Source organism: Stegodyphus dumicola, chromosome 4 (assembly GCF_044657685.1).
Source record: "Stegodyphus dumicola isolate Sdum_Otavi_A_Nest chromosome 4, ASM4465768v1".
Lineage (NCBI taxonomy): Eukaryota > Metazoa > Arthropoda > Arachnida > Araneae > Eresidae > Stegodyphus > Stegodyphus dumicola.
Window position 1 is genome coordinate 164,744,321 of NC_140771.1, and position 23,425 is coordinate 164,767,745.

The window sequence follows — 23,425 nt, forward strand, 5'->3', positions numbered from 1 at the left end:
ATGTTAAGATATAATCGCTCCATGCAAAATTTCGGAATATCCAAAAGCTCAAATATCAGTGTTGGAGTTGTTACACTATTTATTTTTATAAAGATAAAAGATTGTCTTTTCAAAATTGGCAATGACAGTAAATTCTAAAGATTGTCACTCGTGTTTAATTATTACTCTAGTAGCTTCAATTATCATCTGCTTTTGTACCTTGAATTTTTATAAAATAAATTAGTTCTTAGTTTTCTTGCTATTAGTAGCATCGTGTTCCTCGGAATTTGTAATCAGAACACGATAACTATACGAAATATTTTATCACCTCTTGTCCAAACTTTTAACGCCTTTTAACGCCTTCTATACATAAATATTAGCAAAATGCCAGAAAAGCACGCTCCGAAACCGAATTGGGTTACAGAGGTGCGTTATTCAAAAGAGAAATTGTTGTTAGTTACGTTTTCAAACTTCCAAATTACGTCTCCTCTTGCTATTTAAGTTTATATTCTGTCGAGACTAATGGAAGGAATAGAAATAACAGAAACGAAATAACATACAAATAATCACAATATTCCTTAAAACCATACACAGACCTAACTATTGTTTTCTTGTCTAAACGTTAGTGCATAAACGTCAAACAGGGCCAAAAGTATCTATAATAGCCCTAGCGACGTCGACGATCCTCAAAAAATACAGGAGCTGACAATCTAGGCAGAGGCAAAATCTTCGGCTGGCTATAGCATCTGCCGTCGGCAAGGGCTACTCTGTTAGAAAGTTGAGTACCATTTCGAGCTTCTTTGGCGAGGTAGTCAACTTACTTATTCTCAGAAATATCGACGTGCGCTGGAATCTACTGTAGGTATCAGGCTTTTAGGACAGCTACTATTGTGTTTATGAACACAACAATGTCCTCGGCAAGTTGAAAGTTGCCCCTCTGGATCGCCTGGAGCGCAGATTTAGAATCAGAGAAAATTACGATGCCAATGGAATTCTGAACTGCTTCAGAATGAAAAATATCCCAAAACAGCCTCGATACCTATCAGACCGTAGGTATAATTTGAGGCTGTTTCTCCACCAGAAATTTTATGAGATTCATGCTTGCCGTTTGGGTGTATAAAATACATGCCAGCGCTTCCTTTACTGAGGTCGAAGTTAGAGGAATCATCTACATAGGCAATAGTTAGGTTATGAGTCTGTAAGCTCATTTATGGTGCGGGTGCCTTTCTCGTTAAGCAGTGCAGCTGATTCTTTTTTGATGCGAGGTTGTAAAAGATTTAAATTGATAATTGCCTGTGAGAGGGCCGCATGGAAAGTAGAGATCCTTTAATTATCAATAGCTTCATGCTCTGAGCAAATATCTCTCCTGATCTTATGGTCCAGCTGTAAAGTGAAAGACCTCCATGCTTTGAATGTTTTATTGGAGATGTGATAGTCGGCAAAGCTTCAAATTTTATTTGTCAATTTGATTGTGACTAATTTTACTTCTATTTTTAAAGAGGTCAGGCCACATTCAGTTCCTGCTTTAGTGTTGTTTGTGGATGAAACAGGGATGATTTTAGAGGCCCTGTATTGAACACCCTCAACCTTTTCCTTTACACAAGATGAAGCTGATGCCCATATGGGTGCAGTATATTCAGAAAGGGCCTAACAAGCGAAATATATGTGTTAAGAAGAGGCCTTGGTCCGCAAGATTCACCACATAATCGTTTTAGAATATCTATCATTTTTAAAGCTTTGTTAGAGATTTTTTAAGGTGATGTGAAAATCTGAATTCTGCATCTAGAGTTAGGCCTAGCTGCTTGGGATGTGAAACCTGTTTGATCTTTGAACTACATAAATTTATAATAGGATGAAAAGATTTTCTGTTTTTCCTATCTGTAGAGAAAATACAACAATTAGTTTTGTCAGGAATTTTAGTAAACAAGCTGTTTTGACCATGTTTCAATTCCCAGCACGCAACTTAATCTGCCTAGTTTAATATAGTTAGGTTTAATATAGTTACTAATACACGAAATTAAATTTATTTTAGTAACAGCCTCAGGTTATTTCGTAAGCATTATACATATTCCTGAAGTTTCTAACTTTTTTTTTCCCCTTTCTAGTGACGTGGATACCTACAGCAGTCACTCAGTCAATGTCGGAGCGCCCAATGTGACGATGAAAGTCACGGACCGACTGGGAAGAGATTTGTACACGGCGCAAGTTGGTGACTCCCTCTTGCTGCGGTTTGAGGTTACCGATGATAACAGTAAGATCTCCTGTCTCCTTCTTTCTTGTTGCAAAGTCGCGAAAAAATGCTATTGTTATGAATTAGTTAGTTAAATAAATGTTAGGAACATCAGAGCTCGTTGCAGCCAGTTAAAGATGAATAATATGTTTTCTTTATATTCGGTATTATGCAATTGGCTCAGTCATAAGCAAGGAAAAAAAAGAAAGTAAATCATTTTAAAAGTTATTTTATATCAATGTCTTAATAATATTTTGTAGCAAGGGATATTTTACACCAGAAGTGTAATAAATTAAATGTATTTTTAATACTATATAATAACGGTAAAGTGTCTGATTCCTTTGAAAATTATCTATAAGTACTTTTTTTTTAATTTTGCTCCATCAGTAATATCACTTTTCTGACATTCTGATATTCTTCGATTTAAACAATTGACGCTCCAAAACGAAATATCGAAACAACTCTAGAGCTTTTAAAATTGAAATTCGTTTTAAGTCGTGTTTTAATTTTATTTAGTGACAAAATTTGGTTTCATTAGTAGCCAATGGTAGATATTATTCTTATTTAAAAAAAGTAAACCAAAATACATGTATAAATTTTTATTAATTTTTAGTATTTTTAAATTTAAAAACCTTTAACGATACTTATCCATCAAATTATTAGGCTGTAACCTGAAGTTATAGATTAGAAGCTTATTAATTTGTATATTTATTTTGCTATTGTTATTGTTGCTTCAGGGTGCGTTTATTCTGTAACATTATTGCACGTGACATCATCGTCACTTCTTGCAATGATTTAGCATTAAACCAAAATGCAGGAGGGCGATGTCCGTGCGTTACAGCCGAAAACATAGTGGACGAAAATGTCAGGGCACAAAACATTGTGGGAGAAAACATCGCAAAGAGAAAATGTCGCAGTTCTAAAATATCGTGGTCGAAAATAAAGCGATTCAAAAACTTCGCAGTTTAAAAGCATCGTGGTCGAAAATATCGTGGTAAAAAATAAAGTACCTACAAATCATCGCATGACGATAACATCGCGTACATGCGTTTTTTAAATCGCTTAGTGACATATTAAGTAACTGACTTTCTTCATAACTAACAAATCAACCTCCAAAAAATTGATTGCACGCCATACATGAAAATGTTAACGACACTTTAACAATAAACGAAAACAAAACAATATGTAATTTTCATTAAAACAATATCAGATTAACAAATGTGAAAAAAAATAGTTTGATCATTAACTAAACAATTTTTACAGAGGTAACCTCATGCAGTTATTTATCTTCTTTTTCCAAGCATTTTTAGATTGTATTTTTCATGAAAAATTAGCAGTCAAACTTATAAAAAAAGCTAATTTATTAATGGCCTTTGTTAATTAACTATATAAATTTAAAATTCTGTTAATCGTTTTAAGTTGCATTAATTTTCTACTCATTTTCAATTTTTGAATGAAGTTTTCTTCTTATTTTTTCAGCAAAAATTTATTAGTTCGTTGAAATATATGAAATATAGAAATAAAAGAATCCCTCTTTCCTTCTTGCGCTCTATGATCTTTATACGAAAATGCATTTACAACTATCAAAACCTGAAAACGCATGTGTGCGATGTTATCGTCGTGTGATGATTTATAGGTACTTTATTTTTACAACGATATTTTTGACGACGATATTTCGACCACGATATTTTGTACCATGATGTTTTAGAAGTGCGATGTTTTCTCCTACGATGTTTTGTACCACGTCGTTTTCTCCTTGCGTTGTTTCTTCCGCGACATTTGCGTCCGCTATATGTTTTCTTCTGTAACCGAATAAATCATGTTTGAATGGAAACAAATGTTTAATTATCAAGCTGTTTCATTAAACGTTTTTCTGAATCACGTAGCATTTGCTATGCTATAGATTTGCTTATCAAGTGCTGCACATCCGTGGTTTGAAGATTCAGTGGTAATTCAACTTTTGAATATGTGGTGGTTCATAATATTACGTTAGACTAGATGGAGTAAGTATGATGCTACAAAAATAAAGCCAAGGAAATATCAATAACGTGACATCACGATTTATCATGGCCACTATACAGCGTACGGACAAGATTACGAAACATATATTGTTAAAGAAAATTACACCTACTTTTAGAGCAAATATCAGCATCTGCAGGTTCAGAAAAGTGTCTTTAGGCATACCTTTGAAACTTCCACTGGTCTTCGACGCTTTACTATGTATACATTCGTCTAACAATTATCAGTAACACGTTTTCATGCACCTAGATATTATTCAATTTAAAACAGTTATTTGCAGTCCTTGGGATTTTTCTATCTACTAAGTAGAAAGTCATTTATGTTAATTATTAAATTAAAACGGTAGTCTTATAAACGATGAGTGAGGAATAGCTAGCATGTAGACGACACCGATTACGATGTAAATAAAACCAACCGGAAATCGGCATGTGGCGGCGTCCATGGTAAGTCTTGATGTCAAATCGTGACGTTTTGTGGCTTCATTTTCATTGCGCGAGACATATAAAGTAGGCTTACTCCATTTATTCTACCCTCCTTGGTTTCATTTTGATTCATTGTTTCATTATTTATTCTATTCTCTTGCCATTCGAAAAAACGTAAGATATCATTCCTTCATATTTAATCTGTCTATTACTAATCAACATGCTATTTAAAAGCAATAGATGCAGTTCCTAAGAACATTATTCTTTTACTTTTTAATCTGATTGATCTAAATAAAAATGTATTTAATTCATGATGTATCTATGAAAAATGTTAAATATTTTTATAGGTGTGAAAGTGAAAATAACAATATAAAGTGAAAATATGTGTAATGTAATATTTTACATTACACATATTTTCACTTTTTAAATAAGCAGAAATACGTAACGTTCCAATGTTAGACTAAGTTCATATTCAGATAATATCTTACAAAATGTTTCATTGTTCTACCTGGACCCTCTTTATCCATGTAATCTCTGCTGATAAATTATTAAGACAGCTTTAAAAGAGCCCTTTTGGGCGATCTTTAAAATCTGAACCCTTTCAGACTATTCTCCCTCACGTATTACTAGTACGGAATTTCCTTGTATATCCCCTTTTTTAATATTTGTGTTTGATATAAATTATATATAACTGATAATTTTTACAAAAATTGACGTCTTTAGCGCCATTAACAACAGATATCTCTAAAGCGATAGAGAACGTACTCGGCTACAGAAATATAGGCTGGTACATGTTTGAATCTTCTTAACTTTGGTTTCTTCTTTGTATTGAAAAAACACTGTTTGTTTTTCATTTATACAGATGCGATATGTTAGCATAATTTTTATAGAAATTCTGTCCTTTTAAGTACCTATGGATTTATTTTCGTTTAAAGAGTCATTCATTGGAAAATAAGTATTCAGAACGAACTCTATTTCCTTTATAAAATTCTGAATAAATAGCCCTTAGAAAATAATGCGATACCTCAAAACTACGCTACGGATTCTTTATGGCCGATTTAATGCCGCTATTTACATACATACGAAAGAAATTATTGTAATAAAATACAAAGCAAAACTTAAAGTACAGCTTCTTAAAGTAACGGCTTACAAGGACGTAACGTACGTCGTAAAAGTATTCAATTTCAATATCAGTGTTTGTACATCGCACTGTAGCATTTAAATTATTTGAATAGTTTAAATTCAAGCAAAATCCCATTAAAAGAAATACGAGATTTATTTCTTTCCGAGTAAGTTCTAGCATAAGCAATTGGAAATCAAATTATATAGCTCGCCTTCAGTTTGAGATTTAAAAAAATGGGGAAATAATATTTCATGAATGATTGCATTCAAGAGAAGTATTTTTATCTGACAAACTTAAATTCATTTTTTCTAATCAGCCCCTTTTTTACTCTTGAGAAAAAAGTGAATACTCAATTTATTTTCAATGTTAATACTGCCCAAAATATGGTTTGCTTAATTATATTTAAGGTTGTAGTTATGTAGTCGAAAAAAGTCCAAAATTTATAGGATAGTATGAGATTTATACTAACCAAACTACGGGAAGAAATCGCTACTGCTAAGAGTTTGAATATATTTTCTCACGTACTGAAAGAAAATTTAAAGCAAATTTAAATCTGAAAACCTCGAATTATAAGCTACAGCTGAAATAAGAGTTTATCAAAAATTCAACATAAATTTTGTTAATTAGATGAAGTTTTAGAAAAGTAAAAGATCTGCATATTTTAAAGAATGCGTTATTACTTTTTAATTGCCCAGTTTTATCAATAAATAACTGATGGAATCTGAAAGAGAAGTTAAGATCTTATACTTTGGCAACATTTTGAAAATTGGCTGTGCGCAACCGCATATGGAATGCAAATTAATGGTTTTATTATCATTAAAGGAAAGGTTAAATTAAAGGTTTAATAGCAAAGTTTTTCACTGCCTGCTTTTAGATTTTTTTCGTCATTCTCGTCCTTCGTCTGCTTCCTATATCTCATACTGATTGCCCATTTCACTTCGTCAGAATAAAGTTTGATGGGTTAAGCTAACTATACAAAAATGGTATTATACATCTTTTTAATCGTTTGAATTTTAGTAATGTAATCAAGACCAGGAAGGAGGATCACTTCGAACTGTAATTTTAAAAACACTGTTAACAATTTACACGTATTTTTAATCAGCTGATCAATCAGCTGTTTAATCAGCTGATTACACTCATTTGGTTACTTAAATTAAATCAGTGTTTAAAACAAAAAAATACGCTGCAAAAAATGAAGAATAAATATCATTACAAACGAAGAAACTTAAGATATAAACTGCTTTAACAGAATATTATTTAGTACTAAACAAGAACAGTGTCATTAATTTTTTAACTCGGCTCCATTAGAACATTTTGCTTTTTTATGCATTTTGCTTTTTATTGCGATCTGCTTTTTATTGTATAAAGTTCGTATATTCTCGATTACTCTTATGGATAAAAAAAATATTTCCAAATACTATGGCATTATCTTCTAACAATTCTGTTTCTCTACACCATTATTTATTTCTTGGCGTTTTCGAAGACAATTCTTTCCGACTAATCAAGAGCTAACTGTAACACATTTAGAAATAAAATAAAAAAAAAAAAAAAAAAAAAAAAAAAAAAAAAAAAAAAAAAACTTCTTTACGGATTTTGTTTGTCGGTCACACACTAGGTCTAAGAAAATGGATGCTTTCCTGGAAGAATTCCTAAGGTAAATTGGCCCGCAGGCATACTTCACATGTAGATTGGATTTTTGGATTATTCAGTTATGGCAAAGCACACGAGGGCTATCTGCCTAAAGGGAGGGATGCCTTTCGTGGAGGACTTTCTAAGGGAAACTGGCTCGTATACACGTTACACATGGGGAAAACCACGAAAACGCCCATGCAGCCAGCCCGTTCGCACTTCACATGAAGAAAAACCATGAAAATGCCCACGCAGCCAGTCCGTTGTAATCGAACTCAAGTCGAACTACCGATGTTCAGCGACTTAACCTAACACATTTTCTCTTTTATTTTAACATTAGTTGAACTAATTGGAAAAGATTTCCATTTAACTTGTTTCCGTTTTTAAATGAGATTATACCTTTATTTTAACCTGTAGATTTTAAACTACTTAATATTTTATACTTGTACGTGACCATTTTTTTTTCTAATTTTATGCACATCCATTTTATCCAGTCTAATAAGTTTTATTCATGAGATATAGTTGTGTTTCAGGGATTTGTGTAGTTCTGTCTTTATGACGATCTTAGTGTCACCCTAGTCTAACGCAGAATAACCTATCTGTGGCTTTGTTCCATTAAACCAAACCAAACTAATCCATAAAATATATTAGTAGTTAAAGTTTTTCCTAGTTCTCGAGCAGCAAGCGCATGCTCTCTTTCCTTGTCTGTGTTTCTTCCTCACTTCACGATGCAGATGTTGTTTGATTTTGTTTATATTGATCTCGTTATTGTTATATTGATCTTTTGGAAGGAGTCAGTGTAAAACAGATGTTTAATAGATGTACACATGATTTATTTTTAATGCCGATAAATTGACTTTTAACGGATAATTTTAGAATGTTTATGTATACAGGAATTTTTACAATAAATTTAAGTAGTAATGCTTTACTACTTAAAGACGGTTCCCAGTTACTATGACGGTTCCCAGTTACTATGACACCATCTGCTATGATGCTGTTAGCTCACGTATTATTCTTTTCCTTTTTTGGCTTTTTGTAGACAATTTTATTTTACACTGATACTTTATGATGGAAACTTTTTTCCATTTTTCCCCAATAAGAAAACAGCTTTTTTTAGACATTCCCCAATTAATAGACCTTCGAATAATCAGGAGTTGATTATCGTGAGAAATGGCATTTTGTGAAGCACCTTAGATGATAAATTCTGTCGTAGAGCTATATATTATGACACAAGAAAATGAAACGATTAGACTAGTGTTTCTCAAATTTTTTAACTATGTTGCGATCTGCAGTAAGTAGTTGCATTTCATCTCTATCACATGTGTGAAGTTCCTTGGAAGGAAACGAGGGGAAAAAATAAATTTTTAGAAGAAAATAATGCAACAATAGTAGATAAACATATATAATCATTAAAAATTAATTGGTAATTGTAAATAGTCCTTTATCTACTGACATATTGGTGGGTCACGATCCACTCTTTCAGAATCACTAGATTAGACTTTTCTATCATCATCATTATTATAAAATAGCTACTAGGCAATGTTAACAATCGTCTGTGACGAGCACAGAACTCGATTTTCTCCCTACATTGCCACGGTAAGAAAGGAAACAAAATAAAAAGTAAGCAGAACTAAAAATCCCCTTCGTTTTTTCCATCTGCCCCAAAGAAAGAGCATTTGGCATGTGTGGCGGATCTATTTGATCATTTCGCCGAAGAATATGTTCAGAGTAATAGAAGTCATTCATACGGGCTTCAATTTGCACAATAGGATTGCTTTCCATTTCTAACAGCAAACGATAGAAGAGAATGACTGTTGTAAATAAACTTTCTGCCATTCCTTTTATGGCAGAAAAGAAAATGTTTCCTTTGGAATGCGATGGTTCTATTTGGCGCTTTTCCTAAACCTGGCAGCTTTGTAAATATGTATATGCACCATTCCTTTTCCTCAAGAAAAATCTGTGGTTTTTCCGGGATAAAATATTCTATGAAACCTTTTTAAGGGAACTGCCAAGTTCCTTTTTCTTTCTAAAATATGTGTTAGCATCCATCGGCATTTGAATCTCTTGTTAGAAAAATGTATGCTTACTAGGTACATTCTATATGCTATATGCTGTCAGAAACCTATCATCATGCAGCGCAGTAGTTCCCAGATTTTTGCAACTAATGTATTCCATACACCTTAACGTAACTTGAATCTCGCATAAATTCTTATCGGAGACAATTTGTAAGTTGTTGGAATTGTAATTTCGTAATAGTTTGCACTATTATATATATATAAACAGTTAGTGACTGCCATGTAATTTTCCCGTCCTTTTATAGGAGGCGATGGTGGCCCACCTTTCAGGTGCCTCCTTTCTTTATTTTCGTTGGAAAACGCTTTCGATACATCACTGATAAATTGGTACTAACCGTGCCCATTCTTAAATGAATATTACATTTCTTAAGATGTTGCGATAAGAAGAAAATCAGCAAAAACAATCTAGCTAAAGGAAGAAGTTTGTGCGGATGTGAAGTGTTTAAGATGAAAGCTTCTTTTAGAAAAGTTTAATTTCAGTTCCAATTTGTGTCAGTTGGTTAATATTAAGTTTTGGATCACAAATTTTAGATCATTAATGGCTGAAGCCTTATATATAAGTATCTGCTTCATGAGCGCTATGCAAGAATCATATGACAAGGATTAATTTTGAAGTGACGCTGTTTATGGAAATTTACTGTAAACGATTACTATTTTTAGGACAGTAAGGGGGGAAGCAACTTAATGGAGAGTTAATAACTATTTCAAATTAAAGTCAATATTTCATCTTACCCATTTTCATCAGCAGCATTTACTCGAATATAAACTTTAAAAATGTGAAAAATATATTAAAACACTACAAAAACAAACTGAGTAACACTTTGACTAAAGTGAGTAACAACATGTGTTGTGACAATTCATTTGGTCTGTAGTCGGAGTAGGCGCTGGAGGTGGATGACTGTAAAGATAAATGCTCTTCTCTTGCAAACGATGCTTCGCTGGATGTTGAAGGTTGAGGATAGTCGGAGTCGGTCTGAATTGTCGTCTTGATGGTGCTGTTAACAGTATCTCACAAACATGTCTACAGCAGACTGAGTGATCATACGCTTTTTACTGGCTACGTCAATACCACCGGTTTGTTGCCTCACCGGTGACTTTGTTAATGTGCAGATATGTGCGCTTTAATAATTATTCGAACCGTTTAGCTCTAGTTTTAAATGCATTCTCTTTGTCCATGATATGGACCATCTCTTGCATTCTTTACGTAAAGATCTAGGTTGTCCTAGATAATCAGAAAACTCAAGAGTACCTGAAATTTTATTAGATCTTTGATCCAGTAAAGGTCCATTTACACTTACGAACTCTGAGCGTAAGAACATGTGCGAACTTTGAAGGCTTCACGGTTTTTTAGCGGAATTAGTTGAATGTGCTGAGGAGATCTTTCGCGGCTGAAATTTTGAATCACATTATCGCTTATTTTTTTATGCAATTAATACCGACATTTCATCTGAAAAAAGAGTGTCGTCTTTCATTTTTAGCAGAGCCGTTAAGTAGCCATTTAGCAGAGCCGCGTGTTTCTTGGGCTCAGCGTTCCACTAGTGTAAATGGGCCTTAAGATGACGATTTCTCCATTTATGACATCTGCTTAGAATTTTGTTGGTAATGCGTATTCAACATGCCAATACCTTTTATGCTTTCAACTATGCAAACTTTTATCTTCACTTTCGTGTAGAGGAAATAGTTCGATTTATATCCTGAACTATTACTGATATAATTTTCTACACATATTACATAATACATATATAATACGTTTCTATACATATTACATAATACATACATATAATACATTTTTATACATAATAAACATATTAATTATTTTCAACTTTTCTCTATAGTAATTGCAGAATTGTGCTTTTAGATTTGTTACCAGTGCATTCAGTTCTGCGTTTCGAATCCCTTCTAAGGGTAAATAAACAGCGAACTCTAAAAGTGATGAAAATATCATTAAGCTAATTGTACTAATATTATTGGATTACAAAAACATATGGGTCGTGGAAAGAAGAAATTGCTTACAGTTTCTGTTTCGACTTAGTTTCAGTTTAAATGTTAGGGGTTTTGCGAATTTACGTAATTTCATGTATTTGGTAAATATTTCTGTTTTGTTTTATGATTTGGTTTTTGTGCATTTTTATAGGGTCGTGTGTCGTTTTTATTTATTTATTTGTTTTTATTTATTTATTTATTTTATATACGATTTTTAGCGTGTATTCTTTCGTAAGTTTATGTTTGGCATGCATTTCTCAGTGTTTACTACGTATAGTCAGTTGTAGATCTTGTAATTATGAATCGATAAAAATTTAAATTGTGAAAATAATTCAATTAGAAGTCGAAATACAAAAGAATATTCTGGGAGGTGTTGACGAAAATTTGAATCCCTGAGTAAGCAATATCTGGCGATTCCTAATCAGATTAGCAATCTGGAAGTTTTCAAAAAATGAATTTTAAAGCCACAGGAGACATTTTTTCCAAAGCTCCTCTGCCAAACCTATATGCCGTATTCACAAAAATCCTAACTGGGTCTTTAATTTTTCAATCTAGATATTTCCATTTACGAGAAAATGACGCAAAGTTTTAAATGACGCAAAGTTTCAGATTTAGGTATTTTTAAATTTAAAAGAAAACTTTTCTTATAAAATTATCAAATCTAGTATTTTATACGATCCCCTGTTACCTCTACTTGTATTTAGGAAGCTTTTGTATTTATTATAAAAAATAAAAAGATTAGCTCCTGTCCGACAGAAATGACAAGTTATAAAATTTTGCATATTTGACTTCATTTTCAACTTGCCTTGAAGACTTGATTAATAAATAAATTTAAATAATTCTAGGTTCTTTTTTTCTGTAACTACCATTCCATAATATTCTTTTGTAATTTACTATTATGTAACATTTATTAATTTATAATTTTTGTCCTATTGGTTACCCGAAAGAAATTTCACGCAAGTAATTTAAAGGCAAAAAATCTTCGTTAATATTCCCATAAAGTTTTAGTATTTTAGTATCGTAATCTGCCAATCATATAAAAATTCATCAAGCTAGAAATATTTTTTATTTTTAACTTATTCAAGTAATGTTACGAGTTAGCTTAGTAACAAATCTTCTAGTCTTTTTTACAATAGGAGTTTTATAAGTTTCTGTGAGGGATAATTTTTTCGGGGAAGGGGGAGGGAAATGTTCATCGGTACTTTTCACAATATTTTGCATAGAAATGCTCATCCCTTAACCTCTTAGCTTCAGAACCTTTTTTGCTAAACTTACTTTTTAGTTATGTACAAATGTAAATATTTTGTGTACGGCCAATGGATGTGATCTCCGACTTTAATATCAAATATCTCCGTCAGTTTCTATCGTACAGGAGTAACAATTTTTGTATTTTATTTTTTAATGAGTATGATTCTAGGAACGTACAAAAAGTTTGATTTCATAATTTTAAAAACATTATTTGATTTAAGAATTCTAAAGTATTAATATTTTCGTCATTTAAATCATTTTTGTAATTGAAAGTATATGTCTATATGAGTTGCGAAAATAAAGGACAAGTACAGACTTTTGAGAACGCAGTATATATTTAAACGGTGCATTTCGGCCTTAGGGTCAATTCAGTTTAGAATTAACTTAACAGTGCGTTCAGCATTGTGAGATTATATTGAACTATTGCTCAGTGATTACTATTTCCATGCATCTATTTTCAAATAAGTACAAGAGTATGTTTGCAATTTCGAGACCCCACAAAAAGACAGCTCTGTTTTTAAACTAAAACCAAAAGAGCAGCGCATACATTGCCCTTTTAGCTTATTAGTAGAACACTTAAGCAGACTGCTTTAGCCGCGCGGCTCTTTACACTATACTTTCGTTAGCCTTTACTATAAAGACAGCTTCCTTCATCCAGATTTGGGAACAAAATTAAAATCATTGGCAGGGTTTAAACAGGCTGGTAAGCATTACCTCCAAGTGGACCAGCTGCTCTGTCAGTGTAGTAATGGAAAGTACAAAAAATTACTACTATTTTAGAATTCACTCTGGGAATGATATCGATGTCCTGTGATATTTCTTGCGTGTAATTTTGCTTATCTCTGTTCTCCTTGAACTATTTATCATATATTAAATATATAAATATAATTTCAACCTTTCCCAATAGCGGCTGAGCGATAAAGTCGCTGAGCACTGGTAGTTCTGTCCGGGGTTCGAATCCCGGCGAACGGGCTAGCTGCATAGGCATTTCCGTGGTTTTCGATCATGTATAATATGTATACAAGTCAGCTTCCCGGAGAAACTCTTCCAAACAGATATCCCACCTCGTAGGCAGATAGCCCTCAAGTGCTTTGCCGTAATCATATAAATTAAACCAAGCACCCTTTCTCAATATATGTCGTTAATAGAACTATTTGCATGCAACTAAATTTTCACGGTGGAAGCACTTATAACTGAAAGATTTGACAATAAGCTTTAATAATTACTCGTATTATTTGACGTTTTTTTTAAAGTGTGAACAGTAATTATTTTTACCTCATTAAAAATGTCAAGTTTTGTACCCAATTATAAAGTATTTGCCAGAAGTTTTACTTCATTATTTTATTGGAAACAAAGTTTTAGTAGAACTGAACTTATTTACTGTTGGAAATTTATTGGGAATATGATCTTTTAAATATAGCTTGCAAAGAATGGTTTCGATGTGTAAGGTATTACTTGATCAGCTGACATTAATTACCAAACCTTATGCCTTACCAAACCTGAGGCCACTATGTCTGAAGCAACTACAAAGTTGAGAGAATGTTTAAATAACCTTTTAAATAGAATTTAGAACGTAAATACACTCTCTTGTGCTTCAATATTAACCACAACTCGTGTTGATGCAACTAAATAGAAGACAAATTTAAATTAAACGTGGAACAGTAGTCAAAGACTTCACAATTAAATATTTACTAGTAGTTGGCTTAATAATTCTACCGGAGCGTCAAAATGAAATTGTCGGCAGCGGAAGAGCTCAAGGCCAAATAATTACAACTATCAGAGCTGGAAGAAAATTAATACGTAGCGTGCATGCGAAGCTAGAAACACACTCTCCCTTAAAATTCAAAAACCTTAATTGAAACACTGGTTACCTCATTTGAATTCTAGTGAGGAATACGAAAAAGAGAAGTTATAGTAAAGATGGAAATCATAAAAGCTGGTTAATTTAAATAATGTCCTTACTGACGGTTTAAAAATAATGATTTAAATGCAGATGCCAGATCGCATGGGAAACCACCAAAAACTTCCAATATGAAGAATTACAAACGTTATTGAATGAAGGTCTTTAATAAACACAAACGGAATTGACTGCTGCATCGAATGTTATCCAGTCATGTATTCCTCAACGTCTGCATGCAGTGAGAATGATTCAAAAGAAAAAAAAGTCCTATGCGAATTGTAAGAAATGGACATTGAATGTAGAAAACACATATGTAAGTTGTTACTTCAAAGACAAAAAAGAAAATATTTTTAATCGAATTTTTATTGGAAAGAAATATTAATTCACTATCACCATCCCAAAGTGGTGGATGCGTTCATATGAGCTAGGATCTGGTGGGACCTAAAGGGCGTAGTCCTCTGTGAATGTTTGCGAAATTGATGCTGAACGTAGCAAACAGCAATTAAGCGTCTTGAAAGAAGCACTGAAATAGAAATGTCCAGAATATGTCGGAAGACACAAATAAGATGTTCTCCAACATGACAGTGCTTATTCATGTGTTGTAATATCAATCAAGAAAACTTCATAAACACTTCGTACGATGTGTTGCCCATCCGCCTTATCCATAAGATCTTGCTAAATCAGATTATCATTTCTTTCGGTCCGTGCCCTTTTGGAGAGAGAGAGAGATTTTTATGGCAATGTTAAAAACTGGTTTGGTAATTGAAATGCTTTAAAACAACCAAACTTCTACCTTCCTAAAATCTGACTTGAAAGGTAACTGGAAAATTAATTTGGACAAACCTTTCTTTCATTGAGAGGAATAAGATGCATATACCTAATAGCTGACTAATTTTCTATGAAATGTTTTTATTCCGATAAAGCTGAAATTTCTTTACTTTCTTCTCGTACAGTTAATAAAGAGATCTGTACTGACCCGAAATCCGCTGCCATAAAATTGATTTTAAACTACACCTGCCATCCACCCTCGGCCAACTCACAGGTTACCGGTGTAGAAAGATGCAGTATTAGGTAGATTATTACGTAACATAAAATTAAACCGGAATACACTGGCGACCTGTGAGTTCACGATAACCGGCGTGGCGCAGAGCCAATATTTCCTGCAGTAGCCATACTTATTAAGCCACGTTGGTGATAAATGCGTTATAGAATAATGTATTAAAATGTAGCCCTCCTAAAACTTTGGAAAGACACCCGCTAAGGCCTGCTACAACATTGGATTTTTGAACATTGCGTTACTGTTGTAATTAAATGAATACGATCTAACGCCATGTATTACGCACTTGATACAAAATCATTTCGTTTCAATTTTACTCTGCAGATAATAGATCTATTTAGATATCTAAGATGTTCGATAATATATCGAATGTGAGGCATTTAATTATACAACAAATTGATGTAATTTATTACATTTTTGTAATTCCATTTACGTTTATTCGATTAGTGTAAGTGACAAAATTCCTTTGTAACTTCTTGTATTATAGATTCTGTTGTAAAATAATTGTTTATTTGCCACTAATGAACGAATTTGCCTTATATGTTTTTTGCATTTTTAGGTCCGTATGATATCTTTGTTCGGGAACTTGTGGCTATGGATGGCATCGACAACAGTGAAATCCTGCTCATAGACGCTCTTGGGTAACTATTGGACTCGTATTTCTAATTGTGGACCAGATGCATACATTTAAAGAGATGTCGAATGAATACTAAATATTCTTGTATTTGAATCGCAAAAAGGTTCTTGAATCTTCTGTATCTAGAATCATTGGATTAAATTGGAGTACCTGACTTAGATAAAGCAAATGAGGGTAGGCTGTCTCAGTTCCATCCAAATTTTGACCGAGGCTTTGAGGGGGAACGAAATAGTAAGGTCACATACTTGTTTTCCGTAGCCTCCCAGAAAAACTTTCGGCTGACATTAAAAAGATGTTTAGTTACAAATATTCATTCTCTATCCGACATTAGAACACAGATAAGAAAAAAAGGATTTTAGTTAATACTATTTCTTTTTCTTTGCAACAAAATTTAAAATCTGCTTTTAATGAAAAATAATTTAAGAACGGCGTTTGTAAGCTGTTCTTAAAGCCACATAAATTGCATTATTAAATGAAGCGTGCAATTAAATAAATAAATGGCATTTTTAAATGAAGCATGCAATTAAAACTCTTGAACATTTTCATCAATGCAATATAAAAAAAAATTTAGTAATAACTGAAACCTTTTATTATGAGACTGTTTTTATATCAAACCAGCTGTAGTACGAAAATTATTTGCAGTGTTTATATAAAGAGTCTAATCATACAATGCTAAAATCCACAAAGTTGTTTTTCATTTGTAAAGTTAAACTAACCCCTTTTACTTCCTTATACGAAGTAAAAGAAGCATTGTAATCACGAAAAATTCCAGTTACCATATTTCAACGAAAATATTCATTTTGACCGCTATCGAATGCAATTTAACAATGTGTGTTTTGGCGTGTCATCTGTACTTAAGGACAGAGTAAAAGACTCTTTTCCACCATACGAATTATAAAACTGATTTAAAATGGATTCAAACGAGATTTTTTTCGTGACGTCTGTACGAAAGTACGTATGATGTGGCATTAACTCAAAAGAGCATTTTTAAGTTGGGATATTATCTAACTTTTTTATATTTGCAATGTATGTGCTTCTGTCCTCAGATTGCTGCAGACCTCCAAAATGTTTTATTTCATGTATTTATTGAACAAAAAAAATTGCATATAATTGAATCCTCGCAATTCCTAGTGCTTCAGATATTAGAACAGTATGCAGGAAAATGTTTTACTCTGATTATGTTCATGAAAAGACAAAGGATTTCATAAGATTAAAATTTCGAAGGTAGAAATCGCGAAGTATTGTAAAAAACATGAGACTTCAGAGCAGCATAAGCAATAAAATTTTAAATAAGATTTTCAGACTGTTGATTCTAACGTTTCCAACCAAATTCTGCAGCCGTCTATTAAAAGAGGTGCATGAATTTCACAAGTGGTGCTGCCATCTATCGTGCATTATGTTAACTATAAGACAGTTTCCAACTCGTTAAAATTCGCAGCTCCTTGCAAATTTTTCAGGTAAGCAGTTGGAAGTTTTAAATAGTAGTTCATATAAATAATCTAAATTACACATTAAAATTTTGTATCTATTCATAATTAATCAAAATAAGCTGTTGATCAGCCAGCAGCAAAAGGAAGTAAAATATGAGCTCCTAGCCACCTACAGGGGAGATAAGATCTGATAGCGACTGGAGATAAAACTCGATAGCAGTTTCAGCAATTAACTCACAGTAGTAAACTATGATCATTTAAATATTACTGCTAAATCAAATTTTACTTAAGGTTTAAGTTTGTTTTGGGAACATCAAATTCAAAGGCAATTTTTTTAATTTATGTTTGCTACACCAATACCGATATCGAATAGCCAAAGTCCCTGCAGTTTATATTTAAAAACTTGGAAAATAAATCGTTTAATCTAATCAATAATTCTCTTCGCCTAGATAAGTTCAAAATTAATTATAAAAATTCTCAAAAGACAGATAATATCGCCAAGTAAGGATCATGTAGTTCAACATTCCAGTTTTAGTGAATCATTTAAAATTAGTCAGAAAATAAAGTAGAATTTTAACAACCCTATCAGTTTTGAAAGCGATTAGACAGAGGTCTCCGAGTATTAATATTAAGAATACAACATTGGTCAAATAGTTTTTAGAAATGTTCTGAAAATTTCGTAAATGAATGCTTGCACTAAAGACACTATGACATAAACAGAACTAATATTTAATTCAGAAGTCAAACAACAAAAATCAGCGTTATATTTTCAAAATTTTTACAGGACTAGTTTCGATGGTTTTACCAAACCACCATCCTCAGCTGCAAAACCGCAAATGAACAAGATAGGAAATAACGATTAGATAAGATAAGAAAGCCTGGACAAGAATAAGCAAGTGGCACCATCCGTTGATGACATCAGAGCTAAAACATAATTTCTTTAAAGGCCGAAGGCAAAGTTGGATTGGAATTAGGATCGTTAACTAGAACAGAAAGATTTTTTTGAATGTGAAATGCCTCTAGAAAATCCAGTTCCAATGGAAGATGTTTTTTGAATAATTTTGGCAGCAGAAAAATTGAAAGTGTGATTTTCGGACCAACAATGTTGAGCAACAGAAGACTTCTGTGTTTTCTTTTTTTCTAACATATGCCTCATGTTCCTTGATGCGAAATTTTAAGGCTCTCTTAGTTTGGCCAATGTAAATTAAACCACACTGGCAAGGAATCCTATAAATATCCCAGGAATTCATATCCGGAATGGGGTCCTTGAGTATGGAACTCGGAATTTTATTGATGGGAGAGTAAACGACCCGAAAGTTAAATTTCTGCAAAATATGTGCAACTTTATAGCTAATTGATGGAAAGAAGGGACTAATATTTTCCTAATTAAAACACTGTGAAAGTACCTACTTTATGATATTATTGTAACGTTGTGAGTTTTGTGTTCCCAATATTATCTGGTGAAGGCGTGAATAAGTTACTAATAACTTATTAAACCTTATGCTAACCAAACTAGCAAAACCTGAATTAGACTCAGAAGGGCTAGTTAGCTTCAACATTTGTGTGATCATAATTAAATGAGAATAATGCGTTGTGTTTTTCATACATTCATGACCATGCTCCGGAGGCCCACGAGCTGCCGAGTGGTAAAAGTTGCTGAACACTGGTAGTCGGTCCAAGGTTCGAATCCTGCGAACGGGCTGGCTGCATCTGTGTTTTCGCGGTTTTTCCCATGTGTAACGTGTATACGAGCCAGTTTTCTTTAGAAAGTCCTACGCGAAGGCATCCCCTCTTCTTAGGCAGATAGCCCTCGAGGCTTTGCCGTAATTAAATAACCTAATCTAACCATGCTCCGGAAAGATCGGATAAAAGATAAATGCAATACACAAATGAAAGCATAATATAAATTTCAAATTAATAGTAAGTTTATTAAGTCTCCTCAGATTACAATTAATTTCCACAATATTATTTCTTACCAATTACTGATCATATTTTCATAATTTAATTAATTTAAGTTTTTGGTACCAAATTACAAGTATGACATAATTAGTTACTATTCAACAGAAACTATTAAGACAATTTAAGAGGGAATAATGCGCATGTCCCTCTTTTGGTTTTACCTCAATATTAACATCAGAACAACTGATTATTACATAAAAATTTTACCTATTATACTATTATTTGACTTGATAAAAATTTTACATTCTTAATTAAGAGGAGCTTCAGCCAAAGTTTACATTCCTGTAAAGGATAAAGGAGCAAGACAAATTTTCTACCAAGCTTAACTTAGAGTTCAGTTACGTAAGATGAATAAAACAAATAAGGTAGATAGATGATAAACCAAGGAATCCCACTGGGATACCTGAGGACTGCCGTCGAAACGCATGAATGGCTCCAAAAGTTCTCAAAAATACTGCAACGCAGCTCGGCTCCTGGACGAAAAAGACATTCGAGCAACTGTCAGGTTTTCTTACACGGCGATTTGAAGTGGCTAAGAAGAAGCTGGGGTGGCTCATTCACAAAGGAGTAACCAGACAAAATAACATTTCCAGGATTCATCTACGAAAGTTCAATTCCCAACACTTGGAACACTCTAATAGTAGAAAATCGATGATACCAAGTTGAACTGAATAAAAAGCTTTCTAGATTTGTCAACCGGCTGTCGGACGATATCGTAGTCATAGCCTTTGGTAGAATTAACACATTTTGAGTGGGATGCAACCAGATAGAATCTCGCATTGATGAACACACACACGCCATGACACGAGGCTTAATTCTTGACCACGACTACTCTTAGACTTTAAACACGGAGCAGTGTTTAAAGCCTAAGAATGAATACAACCAGATAGAATCTCGCATTGATTAACACAGACAAAAGCCATGACACGAGGCTTAATTCTTGACCGCCTTTAGCATGAAGCTGGTCGACTAAAGCAATTAATTAGCGAAACGCGGGAGCAACCTTCATTTTTAGGTACTTGAAATTGCCTCATTAATTATTTCCGATGTTAGCCTCATAATCCCTTTTTTTTTTTTTTTTTTTTCCCCCCCCCCACGACAAATGACGTCCCAAGACGTCCCGAGCAAAAGGTGTTCTATCATCGAAATCCTCCTCCATTACTTTCAAAAACACGGCTACCATCTAGGCTTCATTTTTCGCCTCCCTTCGAGATTAAATTTCTATTTTTCACCCTGAAAGACCCGAACATGCCTACTGCACATGCGTCACTTCTCTCAAGCGGCCAAAACGACCGGACGCTTAGATCAGTCTTAGGCCAATTAAGCCACCTCCAGTGTAGGTGAAATGGCGCCCTATAACCTTTCGTCACGTACTTCCTGTCCTAAAGGTCACCTAAAGAAAGCAATTCCTTCTACAACCTTCTACGGAAATAAACTACCCTGAGAGAAAATGACCAGGCCAAAATTCGTCTCTTTTCCCGAATCCTTTCACAAAGACACAGAAATCGTGAATAAATTTAAATAAAGGGAAAATAATAAAAATTCATTGAAGCATCTGCTTTTCCCCAAAATTAAAGAATTTACGTAACCGAATATTGAATTAATCATAAATAATAAAACATTAAATTAATACTTTAAAGAATTAAATTAAATTTAAGATTTTTCCTAAATAAGAAAAATAATTAACCTGATTTCTTTCATAATGAAATCAAATTATAATCAGCACAATATATTACTTATTCAGAGTGTTTCAGCAATTCGGTTATAAACTTTCAGGAAATAGAAAGAACACTTAGACGATAGAAAATCACATTGCGAAACATGGTTGGAAACGCTTCCCTGGCGCGGTAGTGACAATATAAAACACAAGAAAGAATGGACACAAACACAATGATAAAGCAGGTTTATTATGCTCAGTGCAGCTAAAAGGTTGGGAATGTTAAATTTTTGCATACATTAACAGCTTTATGTGCTTCTTTATCTGAATGCAACTTATCCTTAACATTGGATCAGCAGGGGTAGTCCGGTGCATTGGCCAGCAAGATCGCTACACCTCACTTGCATTAACTGCTTTCTCCTGAGGGGTACATCAAGACGCTAGTGTACGAACCCCTATCAACAGTGCTCAGGACCTGGCATCTGCTGGGGAAAGTTCGGGACATGCCAGGTATTTATCAGCAAATCAGATTTTCCGTATGCCGGAGATGTAAGGCCTGCATCTCGGTCCGGGAGCGTAATTTCGATATCGTAAAATTTACTTCTTTCTTTGATGACAACTGTTGTCGGTTTTTGTTTCCATTTCTTGGTTTCTGCTGTACTAAGCATAATAAACAAGTTTTCTCACCCTGTTCGTGTCTGTCTTTTCTTGTTTTTTGTCCCCACTACGGTGCAAGAAAGCGTTTCTGACCATGCATTAATATGTGAATTTTCATCGTTCAGATGTAATCTACCTCTCATGAAAGTTTGTACCCGAATTTCTGAAGCACCCTGTATTTATATGAAATTGGTTAAATTCTATTTCTTTTTTGAAAGATACTTTTTCTTATCGTTTAGTGTTATCATTTGGTTAATGATATAAGAATAGCTGTGGACAAACGTGATCACATAAAACAGGACCTATTCTAACGTGCTTTTACCAGTGATGAAATTTGGCACGTTTTGCCATTGCACAAAGATTAGGAATATAAGAAATGGCGTAGTGTCTACAAAATATAAGATTTTTACTTAGTTTCTATATTCTGTATATTTTTATATTTCTAATTTTAGTATTAGTTATTTTTTATTTATTATTAATATTTTAATTTCTTTATCAAAAAACTACTTTGGTATGCTTTTAAAAAGTTTCCAGATTGAGAATTGTTTTGTTTTACTTTTATTTTAATTTTCTTTCATTAAATAATTATCAAAATTGTACAATAGAACTCGTACTATTTCTTTTTCTTTCTCTAGGTGCCCAACGGATGCTCTCATCATGGGTGCCATCACAAAGGCGAGGACAGAGACGAAGATCGTACAAGCGGCATTTGATGCTTTCAAGTTTCCCACTTCCGAAATTGTTCAGTTCAAGGCCTTGGTCACCCCTTGTCTGCCCACTTGCGAGCCAGTAAGACATGCGACTCGAAATCTCAAAGTTTTCTATTTGTTAACCTGACTTTCACTTCTTGGAAAACTAAAAGTCTTTTCGGTTGTTACGTAAAATAATTTGCTACATAAAAAATAAAACTCGCTAGCTTACAGACATTTTAATAGCTGGTCTAAATTGTTTAGTGATTTACCATTTTAGCTGTCGTATCGTCTTGATATTTGTTACTATTCTGAACTTTCACTAGAAATATTCTATGATGAAGCCTCCATTTGGTGAGGTATCGTTAATGCAAAATTACGGCTTATCTGAAGATATTTAAATAAGAAACAGGAAAAGGGTTAGTCCCTATTATATAATAAACATAAATATGCTATTAATAATACATTTGCAAGCAGTTTGATCCGGAGAATAAGTTCATTTGCTTCCGTAAATTAGAATTCAACGTGCCGCCCAACCGGTGTAGTGGTTAGCGTCGCTGATTGCCGTGCCGAAGGGTCCGGGTTCGAATGCACGAATGTTTGTGAATGTATAGTGTCGGTGCGGCATAGCGGCACTCTAAATATGCGGCGAGCCGAAAGTCCTCTCGTATGGTTTGGTGGAAGGGGAGAGGGGTTGGAAACCCTCGGACCCGTCCAACCCCCGGGGTACT

At 33.5% G+C, this 23,425-nt stretch overlaps 1 protein-coding gene across 1 annotated transcript in view; it reads left to right on the forward strand.

Moving 5' to 3' along the window:
- LOC118184765 (uncharacterized) overlaps positions 1–23,425 on the forward strand; it is a 272,848-nt gene that overhangs the window by 233,900 nt on the left and 15,523 nt on the right. Inside the window, exons 7-9 of the mRNA XM_035354483.2 lie at positions 2,085–2,230; positions 16,225–16,306; positions 22,641–22,794. Coding sequence (XP_035210374.1) covers positions 2,085–2,230; positions 16,225–16,306; positions 22,641–22,794 — 382 coding nt within the window. The remainder of the gene's footprint in view (positions 1–2,084; positions 2,231–16,224; positions 16,307–22,640; positions 22,795–23,425) is intronic.